Here is a 14124-nt window from a genome sequence, read left to right as displayed (position 1 = left end):
TGTGAATTTTTTTTTTTAAGTTTATTTTTTATTTGCAGGTTGGGAGGGATAGAAAGGAAAAGGGAAAATTGCAAATAAAAAATAAAAGGAAAAGGATAATTAAAGGAAATGGGAATCTATTTAGGTGTCTTGTGTTTTCACTCTCTCTCTCTCTCTCTCTCTTTCTCTGATTTCTAATGAGATTAAAAGTTAATGGTGACACAGTTGCTCTACATACGTTTTACCTTTTGTTGTATAATTATTTTGAGTGGACTGAAATTGATATTTCTTTCATCATTTATTTGTTGATTGCAGTAATTTCAAAATAATTATTTTGAGCTGATTGAAACTGATTTCTTTCATTATTTAATTGTTTATTTTAGCAGTCTTTGAAATTCATTGATCTGAGTTACTGCAAAAATTTGAAGAAGACGCCTAATTTGTCTGTGATGCCATGTCTGGAGATACTGATTTTTATGGGTTGTACAAGTCTGGCTGAGGTTCATCCGTCCATTGAATTTCACGAGAGGCTTGTTGAGTTAAATTTTATGGGTTGTACAAATTTGAAGAGTCTCGCAACAAGAATTCATTTGAAATCTCTCCAATTGATCAATCTTAGTTTGTGTTCAAAACTTGAGAAGTTTCCAGAAATTCAAGGAGATATGGAATGTTTAGGGTGGCTTAACTTAAGTGATACTGCAATAATAGAATTACCTCCATCAGTAGTAGCTAAACATCTCAAAGGGCTTTGCTCATTATATATGGGAAAGTGCAAAATGCTTGAAAGATTGGCCGACAATATACCTCAATCAGTTGAATATCTCAAAGGGCTTGGGAGTTTGCCAAGCAATATTGGTGAAATGAAGTTTTTGCTGAGTCTTTCATTGAGTGGAAGTGGTACAAAAAAGTTACTATCATCCTTTGCACAGTTGAGTCACCTTGAAGAATTGTTGTGTGATAACTGCAATTTAGATGAAGAATCCATTCTCAATCTTCCAGCAAGCTTAAGCTATTTAGATCTAAGGAGGAACAAATTTGCTAGCTTACCAGCAAGCTTCACACAACTTACAAAGCTTAAAAGTCTTTATTTGTATGGTTGCTTAAGCCTCCAAAAATTGGACTCGCTTCCATCATCTATGTGGTTTGTTTCTGCAGAAGATTGCTCATCATTAGAACGGTATTCGATTCCAAAACGTGGTGAATTCATTTCATTGGATTTTGTTGAGTGCCACAAATTGGTTGTGAATGATGGTAACAAGAAGCCAAATATATACAATTCAGAAAGTGAACTTCAGGTAGCTATAAATATATATATATATATATATATATATATATATATATATATATATATTTGTGTGTGTATGCGTCGCTCTCTCTGCGTAGACTTTCAAAATTAACCCCCAAATGTATACATACTCATCTTTCTCACACAAGTGAATATCTTTCTCACACAAGTGAATCATTAATTGTTATGCTTTTTATATTATGGTACAGGGAATTCGTAAAATCGTTGTTCCAGGAAGTGAGATTCCAAGTTGGTTCAGCCATACATATCAGAGTGGTAGTGAGGAAGGCATGACTACTCCGGTGGTGTGTTTGATCATGGATCCAAATTCTTTCCATTACCTCAAAGGAGTTTATGTTTGCGCCGTTTTCGGAAGCAATCAACAATATTTTGAAGAAGATGATTGTTATATTTCTCTCCGAATTAATGGTAAAAGTGAAAGAGTTGATATAGTTAATTGGGTATTCGGAATCAGCTCAGATCACATGATGTTGTTTCATATATCATGTGACGAATTTTCTTTTGAAGAAGATCGGAAATGCAATTATGATGGGTGTTACATTCCAGTTTCAATTAATGAACTATTGAATGTGAAAAAGTGGGGTATTCATCTAGAGATGGACGCTGCACAACATATCGGATTCAGAGGTCCACACTCTCTCTCCCCCAAGTGGGCATTCGAAAAAGATGAAGACGAGGATGAAGACGAAGAAGATTGAGATAATGATGAATGATTAACCTTAAACAACATTCAGGATTTTGAGGTACTCTCTCCCACATGCTCACAAGTAGAGATGGAAAGTTTCAAAAGTTATTATGTATTCCAAACACGTGTTTGAGATTTGGTCTCATCTCTTAATTATAAATTTATAAAATGTTTCCCGTACCTTTTTTTTATATATATTTTTAAATCAAAATTTATTCCCCTCTTACCGATTTTAAAAACAATCTGCATCTACTATTATTTTATTAGCCATCTAGACATTCAAACCAATCTACATACATATAAATGTATGAATGCATGTGTATGAGTATTTTTTTTCCTTCCTTTCCTTGAATATTTTATCATTTTAATTTTCTCCTACTAGTCTGAAATTTAGCATTGATGATTTTTTCAATATTAGATTTCTTGTGATTGTGTTTGTGGGGCTCAAACATTGGGTTTACAATTTTGAATTACACCCAAATTGACTGAACTCATAATAAATACTAGGATAAAAGAAAAAAGAGTGGATTTCGGTTCCTCTAGAGTTTTTCTTTTTTAAATTAAAGATTATTGGATATCCTTGTAATATTGAAAAATTATGTTTGTTTGTTTCTTGTTTTGGTTTTACTAATGCTGGTTTTTCTAATCGGGAAGCATTGGGAGAAGAGTGAAGGACTTGTTTAGCTTGGTATAAGATGAGATGTTCCTAATAAGAAGACAATGAAGATGTAAAAAGAAGGATGTTAGCTTCGTAATGGTTAAGTTTTTCAAATTTATTCATGTGTCTTGTACCCGGTTTTGTTGATAACCGATATTGAAAGTTTATATTAGTTGAACACGGTTTGTTTTATTTAGAAACTTTGTTTTTGGCACGAGATATGAATTATGCCACCATCTTGAAAAGATTGAATGGTTTTAATAAGTTTACCTAATTTATTCTCCACTTTAACCTGAAACTCATTGAATTTCTCAACTGTTTCAAATTCATGGTGCATTAGGTAAATATAGTCGTCTTCATAAGTAAATATGCTAAATACTCGTAGTCTCCTCTTGCTGGAATAGTTATAACATCACTTGTATCAATTCTTATGTTTCTTTGGCCGTGGAAGGTTTCTTGGTCATTTGATGGGCAATACAACTCAATGCAAGATTTATATATTGACATAAGTTCCTCTGCCTCCACAGGTCATAAAATTTCTTTTACCAAACTTTGAATCGCGTTTTGATTAATACAACCTAAGCGAAGATGCCAAAGGTACATTAAATTTTGTTAAGGAACCTTCTTTTAACACTTCGATTATTGGATGAATTATTGAATTTAGTGTTATGCAACAAATAAGAGTTGGAATAACTATTTACCAATCTTTAAATCTTAAGCAATTCAGATTAGTAGATGAACCTTTCAGGTAGGTATTCAAATTTTATCCGAGTCGGGTTTAATTCCCTTTCACAACCGTTGGACAGCGCACCCAAACCGAGACCACCCAAACCTATATCTGCATGACATGAGCATTCCTATGCACGTGTAGTCCCACTTATTTCATTCATAGTAGGGTAATGTGTCAATTTATATATAATAAAAAAAAAGTGCAAAAACATCCATGCTATATTTAAGTAAGTGCATATAAATCCCTAACATTTTAAAAAATGTGTAAATTATCTCTTAATATATGTTGACCATTAATTTTGACCTTTTTTTGTACATATATATAAAAATTTCAAAATACCCTTAAGAATTGTTCTCTCCTCTTTTTCATCCTGAAATCAATATTTTATATTTTTATTTTGTCTTAAGGGTACTTTAGATATTTCAGTTGTCAAATTGACAAAATATCCTTATTGCTCTATTTGAAAAATGTAGAAGAGTTTTTGAAAACCAGAGCAGTTTTTTTCTTGCACATGGTTTTTTTTATTTTTTTTCTTTTTCTTCACTTTACACTTCATGGTATTATTTGAAAAGCTAACACATCCAGAGTCTTCTTTGCACGCATATATTAAGGGGGAGAGAAATCTAAAAAGGAAGAAGAAAGGTAGAAGATCGAAAAGGAGGGGGAGAGTTTAGAAGGCAGGTGCTAGCTTGAAAATTACATTATCTTTTACTTAAACAGTTGACATAAGTGATGTTTAATTTTTTTCTTAGAAAATTATTTTTGGGTGTGTTCGGCCACATGTAATTGAATCCTGTTTTTCACAAAGTTAATAAGGTACTATTCACCCCAACTAAATGGGGTGCAACCTCTCTCAAATACACCCTACATTAGTCTAAATCTAATCAAATAGTTAAAATCATTTAATTATTGTTAAGATATTTGTTTGATTTGAATTTCATTATTTCACACTATTTAAAATTTAGTCAATATTGGTAAAGAACAAACATATTTAGAAAATAATAGATAAAGTCAAAACACACCACCTCACATCTTTTGCTAAGACTGTCTTTTTAAAATTGAGCACTGAGACTGAAACCGAAAGTTTCTACCGAAAAGAATACCAAACTTGACGTGGCATAGTCACGCCATACAATGTCATTACGCGTAAGACGCTAACTCTTTTTTCTCTCTCTTCCTCTTCGTTTCTCTCTCATATTTTTCATCAATTATTTTTATCTATCCTCTCTCTCAATCTAGTGGTCAAATTTCTCGAGATTAATTCTAGTTTGAGACTGGTCCAAACGTTTGGATAGAACGTGTACACATATCAAAGTTTCTGTTTAATTTCATGGATACAAAATTTGAAGGACAGAAACAATAGTTGTAGTAGATTATTATTATTATTATTATTTTTTGTACCTTCTGTATCGGCAAAACATGAAATTTTTTTAATTTTTTTTATCTTCAATTTTGCAAAATCAAAAGGAGAGAGACAAAACCTGAATCAATTGAGATAAGATTGAATAGGGCAAAAAACTGAGAATTAGAGAAAGCGATGGGAGAGAAACGAAGAGGTAGAGCATCTCACGTGTTTAAATTTTTAGAAAATAATCTGACGTGGCCAAGTCACGTAAAGTTCGACCTCTCATTCGATTGTTTGATTCGGTTCTCATATCATTTTTCTTTAAAATTAGTCTCTTTACAGTTATAATTAACTGAGTTAATTAGTCTCTCAAAGTCCAAATGTATCCTGAGCCTGAGCTTGAACGGTTGGTGAACATGTCTAGTCAAATCCAATCCATATTTACAATTAAGTACTCCTATCCTATGTTACCAAAACCAAACAGCCGAACAAGGAGAAAAATTCTTCAGTCATCCAATGCACCAAAAATGGATGGTACCTTTTCGAATAATATTTGTTTGGGCATTGTAGTTGGTTGTTTGACTGGGTGAATAAATTTATTAATTATATCCTTTTAATTTAATGAGAAATCACTCAAAATATACTCTTATTTATTTAGTTATTATTATTATTTTTTATGTTATTATTGTTGAGTAAGCGCGGAATGGTTGCGGAATAATATGGATAGATAATATAGAGTGACGGTAAACAGATTCAACTTGCTCTTTTATCCAACTTTTACTTATTTTAATTTTACCGAAATAAAACTAAAATTAAACCACAAAGCAAAAATAAAGTGCAAGTAGTAAATTGAGTTTGAGAGTTGATACCAGGATTTTATCGAGGAAATCCTAATTGGTAGAATAGACCAATGTAACAGAAAAAACCTCGTTGGACTCTCCAGTACTGAGATAAACGATCCACTATGTTTGAAACAAAGTATACCGAACTTTGACTCAGTCTCACACCCTATCGTTCTACCAAAAACCAATTGCTGACAATCCCTGACTTTGCGACTCCCCTGTCCAACAACTCTCGACCTCAGGCTTACTCTCGATCTCTTTAGAAGAGTTGCAGGTAGGTCAGACAACACTCCACGAATGCTCTGACCCCTCCAAATTGTGATCGCTTCACCCCTTTTCTTCTAGATCTGAATTTGATGAAGAACGAATGAAATATGCTAGTCTAGAATTTCTAAATCTTCAATTATGCTCCAATTCCGATGAGATAGAGAACAAAACTCCTAAATCACTCTTGTATTTGTGTTTGTGCTCTCAAAAATAAAATTAGAAAAATCAGATTGATTTTCTGAATGAATAAAAAATATCTCTCAAAGATGGCTCTCAATTGGATCTGAATTTTTTATGCAAAAGCCGTGAATAAACCTATGTGTATAACAAGGTTTATATAGAGTTTAGAATGACCTAATCCCTCTGAAAATATGGAAAAATTCGTGCATAGGACTTAGAATGAATTCTAAACCAACTAGGAAACAAAATAGCAAGAAAGGCAAGTTACCAAAACTGTTAGGATGCCTTGAACCGGTTCAGAGGGGTTGAACCGGTTCAAAATGGCCAGCAAAGAATCGACATGATTCTTGAACCAGTTCAGCCCCCTTGAGCTAGTTCAAGATGGTCAGACTTGAACTTTCCACTATTATGATGATGTTGAACCTGTTCAATTATTCTTGAACCAGTTCAAGATGGACAGAATGCAAAATCGTCCTTAAACACTCCAAACTCTTCCTAAGTGTTCTCACTACCTCTCAAAATTTCTTAAAACATTGTTCTCATCATCTTGAAGTGTAGTAAAACATGAACACTTGAACTTCTTCAAATCCGCATCCGATCTTTAATCTTGAAATTTTGAACCGGAAAATTATAACTCTATTGGACTTGTTTTGACAATGAAATTAGCCAAAATACAATATATATATTTTTCATAATCTCCCCAAAATATATATTTCACAATCTCCCCCTTTGGCAATTTCGTGATAAAACTCGAAAAACAACATGTAATTTACCCAAGTAGAAAAAGCAAATTACAATGATTGTCTAAGAAATAAAATAGAACTCTTCTTGAACATCATAAAGCTTCAACACATGTAGCCACCTGTAATCTGCACATTAGCTCAACAAAACTACCCGTGAAGCTTAATCAAGAAATAAAAACAATAAACGTAAATATCAATATATATAAATCTCCCTCTCAATTCTAGAAACTCTCCGGCTCAAATATGCACACTTCTCCCCCTTTTTGTTACAAATTGACAAATAAAGGTCAACAAAGAAGGAAAAGAAATAATATGGGAGAATTAACAAGAAAAGAGATTAAAACTATCATTCATGCATAAGATATTACAATAAGCACAAAAATATGATGATATATAGTAGCAATGGAGCCAAAGAGAAGTATCGAAGATAACACATGTTCCATCCACCAATCAAGCTCAAAATCGCACATATGATATCTCCATCCAATCAAAAACAAAAATTCCTAATAAAAACTAAAAGGAAAATCTTTTTGGATTTTTTTTATTTTTGAATTTTTTTTCATTTTTCTGATATTCGAACAAAAAAAAAAAAAAAATATGAGATAGTAATTTCCATGAATTTCAAGCATATGTGAGATCCAAAAATTTCTGAAGAATTCAAGAGAATTTAAAACACAATTTTTAAACCCCACAAATTATTTATTCAGATCAATTCTCAAGTATGCAATTACAAATGAAATTCAACTTGCAATTTTTATAAAAATTTAGAAATTTGTCTAACAAGTTTACATGTGTGTGTGTGCAATCCAATCTCATCAAATTTTTCAATCAAATCACATTGATCAATTGTCCAAACCATATTGATCGAAAAGCATTAAGATAAGATTATTTTGAGCAAACTTTTCTAAGCAAGACGGCTGTCACTCTAAAGAGTAAACAACAATTCCCTATTTCGACTTGTCACCTCTTTTATTTTTACTCAATTAGCTCCTCTTCAAAGTCTAGTACGAGCTTACGAACCAGTCTCTATAGGTAGCTTTTTCCTTAGCAAAGATTTTCAACATTCTTTTGATTTTTCTTTTCTTTCCATGCTGAAATTTGGTGTGTCGCTGCACCAACGTCTAAAAGTGTGCACTAAGAGTGTGTGAAACTTGGTGTAATCAAGCACCGAAGCCTAAAGATGTGCACTAAGAGTGTGTGAGTGCAATGTGGCCAAGTCTTAAATTTATAAATGCCACTACTACCTCTAACTAAAAATATAGTTAGGGTGAGTAGGGATTGTCCCAAGGGATTTTAGGCACTAGCAATGGAAACAATGTATAGGGTTAGTTGGTCGAGTGATCAAGAGATGGTGTGTATTGTTGATTAGACTACAACTAAATTAAACAAGTTTAATGTAAGATAAGCAATTTAAATGGAATTTAGAGAAAACAAGAGAGTGAGATCTTCGGGTCTAGAGGTCACCACTAAACATCACTATTCTAGACATTCAATGCATAATTAATGAGGGGGAAACATGTGTTGCAATTTGAGAGTGTGTGATTGATTGTTTCAACAAGCATGGATGACCAATTAAACATATATTGTCTAAGCAACCTAGTGAATAGCACAATATATCAAACTAAGCCATTAATCCTTCCTTTAAGCTCACATTCCAAACACATCACATGGTTAGAGAATAATATTACTTGTATTCATAAGCATGGAATATCAAACAATAAGCATGGATTATCCTCCCATCTAACAACAAAGGCAACTACACTACAACTAAGCTAAGGGCATGAAAATTAAACTAGAAAAACTAAGGGAGAGGCACAATCCATCGAGATATGAGTATGAACCATCAAATAACCACAATAGTATTCTATTAAGCACTTTGCCTTGACAATCTCTAGATCTATAGCATTAACACACATAGACATATATCAATAGCACAAAAACTAAAGATAAACACATGAACATCTATTCTAGCATACATAGACATATGGGTAGAATGAAATGATCAATTGGAAGCATTAAACCATACAAATCATTGAATAAATAAGATCATATATAAAACAAGTGTCAAAGCAAGATTACGACACAAATCCCCTCAAAATACAAAGCATTAGAGTCTAGAAGGCATGCTTAGGGCTAACTCTAGCCCCAAGAAGATGTTTAGCTACTCATTGAAGTAGTCATCCAACCCTCAAGGGCTATCTCTATGGTAGAAATGACCTCCTTCTTGATGAAAACCCTCGAAGAGTGGAAGAACTCCTAAAGGTATGTGAAAAGCTCTCTTTAGTCTCTAGCTTCCTCTCCAAGATAAGAAAAATACAAGTTATGTTGAATGTTACAAGTTATGATGTAAAAATAGCTCAAAATCCTTATATAGGTAGGTCAAGTGTCACACCCAATGGTCTGGATTCGTGCACTAAGGTCCTCGAATTGATTGCACCATGAGCCAACTTTTAATGAGCTGGAATCTATTTTTTTTCGAACTTGAGGAGGTTCGATCGATCGAACTATGGTGAGATCGATCGAACATGGCTAAGATCCATCGAATACTGCAGAGATCGATCATCCTTGGTGGCACCTTTTTGAATAAAGACAAATCTCTGAGATATTTTGGGATATTTTGGAAGAAAGACAAAAGTGGTAAGTGGGTGGTAGGTGTGGATAAGATAGGATAAGATCGAATCATTTCGATGGATCTGAGAAATGTTGGATCGATCGAACTTGGTGGATTCTTTTGGATAAGGATGAAGGCTCGGATCCATCTTGGAGTCCAGACATCAATGCTTCTTTGATCGATTGAAGTAATGTTGAGATCGATCGAACATGCTGAAATTTTACACTTCGCTTTATTTTGTTTCCACTTTGTTCCTTTCTTCCATTCAGCTTGAGATTGCTTCTTTTAAGCTTTTATTTGGCTGAATTGACTTATTTTTGGGATAAGCACCTAAAAAGGGTAATAACATGAAATTAGAATGAAATGGGGAAATAAGATAGATAAAGGTCCTAGAATACCTAAGCTTAGGGGGTTTAAATGCGCACTTTTTAGCGCTCATAAAAAATTTTCATTTTTTTTTTCTTCTCAAACACATGCTCTATATATATATTTTAAAACAATAACCTATATAATATTTATGAGCAATATGACCTAGTCAACTTCATAATGATTTCCAATTAAATTTCTCAGAGTTGGACTAGTGTACAAGAAAAATATGAACTCAAGATACTTGTTTCTAAAAAGAAATAAAGAAAGCAAATTGTCTTTCAATATATAGATTACACATCAAGAATCTTTTCATCAAATAATCACGTGTCTCCAATTTGCATTCAAAAATAATTAATTCAAGAGAAATAATTATCATTCATGTATTGACAAGAAAAATATGATCATCACTTTCTCATGAAAGAAAAACAACCTAAATACTAAACTACAAGATATGGTCCAATGGAAACAAGATATTCATGAAATCATAGTCCATGACCATACAACTTTTTTAGGACTTAGTTAGGGGGGGTTTGCACCTATAGACCTAATAGGAACAAGTCCCATAACATCAACAGGTACATAATTAACCAAGTGTTCCTTTTTGATTCACACAGTCTTTACATTCAACTTTCAAAAAGACTTTTCAATTTCAACCTTTTTTTTGTTTGAGTAATCCTTAGCATTAGAATTTTTAGGTTGATTCACAAAATTTTGCTTTCTAGCATGAACCCTATTCTTAGCATAAGAACCAAAAGCATGAAATTCAGAAAAAGATTTTCTTCTCTTCCTAAAGCAATAATATTGGCTATATCTATTCCTACCACAATAAGTGCAATGCAAAATAGTAAGCACATAAGACATATTAACAATTGATGAATTAACAACCTTAAATTTATTTTTAGGCACATTCAAGTTATTGGGTTTCACAAAAATAGTTTTACCCTCTTTACTACATGAAGCCTCATTAAAACCTAAGCCAGTTTTGTCATTCACATTCTTACCAACATTAATCATCTCATCAAGTTTAATCTACCCAGAAGTAAATCCAATCAATTTATTTTGTGACTTTTTCAATTCAATTTCAAGAAATTCTAATTTAGAAACAAGAGATTCATTTCAAAATTAACTTGACTTACCTCACCTTCTAGGAATCTTACCTTTCCACGAAGATCTTCAATCTCCTTCTTTTTCTATTCACTTTCCTTCTTCAGAGCATCTCTTTGCTTCTCAACTTCTTTCAATTCTCTAGCTTGCTTATTGAAGCCTTTCTTTGTTTGAACATATGTAACATACAATTCATTGAAGGCTTTATCATAATTCTCCTTTGTTACTTCCTTGTAACAATCTTTATCATTAGATTTTGCTATGTCCTCAAAATTCGAGTCATCTGTGTCAGACAAAGACAATCTTTTAGAAGCATCATTATTTACAAAAGCAACAAAAGCAAGAGGATTATCATCATCACTAGAAGAATCATCAGAAAAAGAAGCATTTTTATCTTTAGAAACTGAAACATTCATTGCTTTATCCTTCTTTTTATCTTTGGACTCTTTCCTAGCAACAAAGCTATTTTTAGGACTTGGACAAACTGTTGATGTATGAACTATACCCCCACATGTCCAACATTTAATCTCAGTTCCTTTAGACTCATCTTCTCTCCTTTTATCTTGTCTCTCACTTCTCCTAGATGAAAACTCTCTATTCCTAAACCTGGACTCTCCCCCTTTCTTAAATGCATTTATCCTTTCAGACTTGATCAAATTTCTAAATTTCCTAGTGATGAGAGCAATTTCTTCATTAGACTCACTATCATATCTAACCTCAGACTTGGAAGACTCAGACTTTAAAGCTTTTAGGGCTAAGTCTTTAGATTTTAGGGAATTTCCATAGTATTTCATCTCATAGTTATTAATATGACCTACAACCTCATCAACTTGCATGGTAGTGATGTTTTGAGTTGCTTGCAGTGTTTCAACTTTAATTCTGAACCTTTCAGGCAAAGACTTAAGAATTTTCTTGTTAATTTTCTTATCTGTTACTTTCTATCCTAGGTTTCGAAGGCTATATACAATATGGTTGAGTTTCATGTAAAACTCAGAAAAGGTTTCATTTTCTTCCATCTTAAGATTTTTAAATTGAAACACAATCATCTCAATCTTTGAAGATTTGACTTCATCTGTACCCTCATGGGTAAGTTGAACTATATCCCATGCCTCCTTTGTAATTTTACAATGAGCAATATGAGCTAACTCAAATTGGACAACAGATTTGAATGAAGAAAACAAAGCTTTGGTGTTTCCTTCTTGAGCAATATTCTCAGCTTGAGTCCACTCAGACTCTTCCTTTTAAATAGTAACACCATCCTTTATGACTGTAGGTTTTTTATAACCTTTTTCAATTGTAGCCCAAACATATTTTCCTTGAGTCAAAAGAAAAACTGTCATGTTAGGTTTCCAAAAAGCATAGTTATCACTATCAAACAAATGAGTACGTTGAATAGATCCACCTTTCTTAAGAACGCTATCTATATCAAATTTAAAAAATAAAACCAGAGATTTTTTTTTTTTTTTTTTTTTTTTTTTTTTTTTCAAAACAAAATTCCACAAGCAACAACTCAATGTATAAAGGATGGCTTTGATACCACTTGTTGAGTGTGCGCAGCGGAATGGTTATGGAATAATATGGATAGATAATCTAGAGTGATAGTAAACAGATTCAACTTACTCTTTTATCCAATTTTTACTTATTTTAATTTTACCGAAATAAAACTAAAATCAAACCACGAAGCAAAAATAAAGTGCAAGTAAAGTAAATAGAGTTTAAGAGATGACACCAGGATTTTATTGAGGAAACCCCAATTGGTAAAATAGACCAATGTAACAGAAAAAACCTTGTTGGACTCTCCAGTCTTAAGATAAACGATCCACTATGTTTGAAGCAAAGTATACCGAACTTTGACTCAGTCTCACACCCTATCGTTCTACCAAAAACCAATTGCTGACAATCCCTGGCTTTGTAACTCCTCCATCCAACAACTCTCGACCTCAGGCTTACTCTCGATCTCTGTAGAAGAGTTGCAGGTAGATCAGACAACACTTCACGAATGCTCTGACCCCTTCAAAGTGTGATCGCTTCACCCCTTTTCTTTTAGATCTGAATATCATGAAGAACGAATGAAATCTGCTTTTCTGGAATTTCTGAATCTTCAATTATGCTCCAATTCTGATGAGATAGAGAACAACACTTCTAAATCACTTTTGTGTTTGTGTGTGTACTCTCAAAAATAAAATAAAAAAAATCAGATTGATTTTCTGAATGAATAAAAAATATCTCTCAAAGATGACTCTCAATTGGATCTGAATTTTCTATGCAAAAGCCGTGAATAAACCTATGTGTATGACAAGGTTTATATAGATTTTAGAATGACCTAATCCCTCTGAAAATATGGAAAAATTCATGCATAGGACTTGGAATGAATTCTAAACCAACTAGGAAGCAAACATAGCAAGAAAGACAAGTTACCAAAACTGTTAGGATGCCTTGTGTAATACCCCATATTTTTAAAGAGTTTATTTAAATTAATTCTGTATATTTAATCAGTAGATTTATTCACTTATTAAATTGTGTATGTTAAATTATTAAATTAATTTTATTTATTTGTGCATGTAATATTGATTTTTATGTTTTATATATTATATAATGTTAGTTTAGAAATTTTATCGGTTATGTTTTATATTAATTAATATTAGTTAATTAAAGTATTACATTTGTATTATAGTGTAATAGTAATAATAATAATAATAATAATAATAATATGTCATGAGGTAATTAGATATTATGGTAGAATTTTATGGCATATAGGTGGACTTAGATTGCATGGCATTAAGTTAGTATAGGTAGGAATGTTGATAGTTAATATTTAGGTTAGATATTTGTATTATTTATATTATATAAGTTAGTATATATATTTATGTTAGTTAGCTTATCAATTGAAGGGGATTCACGTAAGTAGGATAGGAAACAAAAAAATAAATAAAAGTGAGCTATTCTAGAAGAGTGAAAGGAAAAGAGAGAGAAAGAGGCTTGGATCGGTGTAGGTGATTTTATCCGACTATGCGCAACCGGCGGATTTGTTTCAAATCCATAAGGCAAGTTATTATTTACTTTTCCCCTTTGAATTATTAAATTAATTATTTAATTTATTTTGGAGTATGGAAAGCATGCAAGGATTTTAATAAATTATAATTTTAGTTTATTAAATTAGTGAAATATTAATTATTTAAGGTGTTAGATATTATTTTATTAGCCTATGTAATTAAATATAGCTAAAAATAATTATTTAAGGCTTTAGGGATTTTTTAGAAATTTTTGGAATTTTTCGGGCTTTTTCTGAAATTTTCGGCGAGAAT

General features: G+C 32.2%; 1 protein-coding gene across 1 annotated transcript; it reads left to right on the top strand.

The window, feature by feature from the left end:
• The first annotated feature begins 382 nt into the window (after nt 1-382).
• LOC132310074 (disease resistance protein RPV1-like) lies at nt 383-2023 on the top strand. The gene is made up of 2 exons (XM_059808314.1): nt 383-1274; nt 1474-2023. The coding sequence occupies exons 1-2, from the start codon at nt 429-431 to the stop codon at nt 1981-1983; spliced, it is 1356 nt and encodes a 451-aa protein (XP_059664297.1). The 5' UTR covers nt 383-428; the 3' UTR covers nt 1984-2023.
• The last annotated feature ends 12101 nt before the right edge of the window (nt 2024-14124 follow it).

The sequence above is a fragment of the Cornus florida genome, unplaced genomic scaffold, assembly GCF_030987335.1.
Source record: "Cornus florida cultivar Cherokee Brave unplaced genomic scaffold, ASM3098733v1 CherokeeBrave_3.0.0_Hap2_Chr05, whole genome shotgun sequence".
NCBI classification, from domain to species: Eukaryota; Viridiplantae; Streptophyta; class Magnoliopsida; order Cornales; family Cornaceae; genus Cornus; species Cornus florida.
This window is presented reverse-complemented; position numbering and strand designations above follow the sequence as displayed.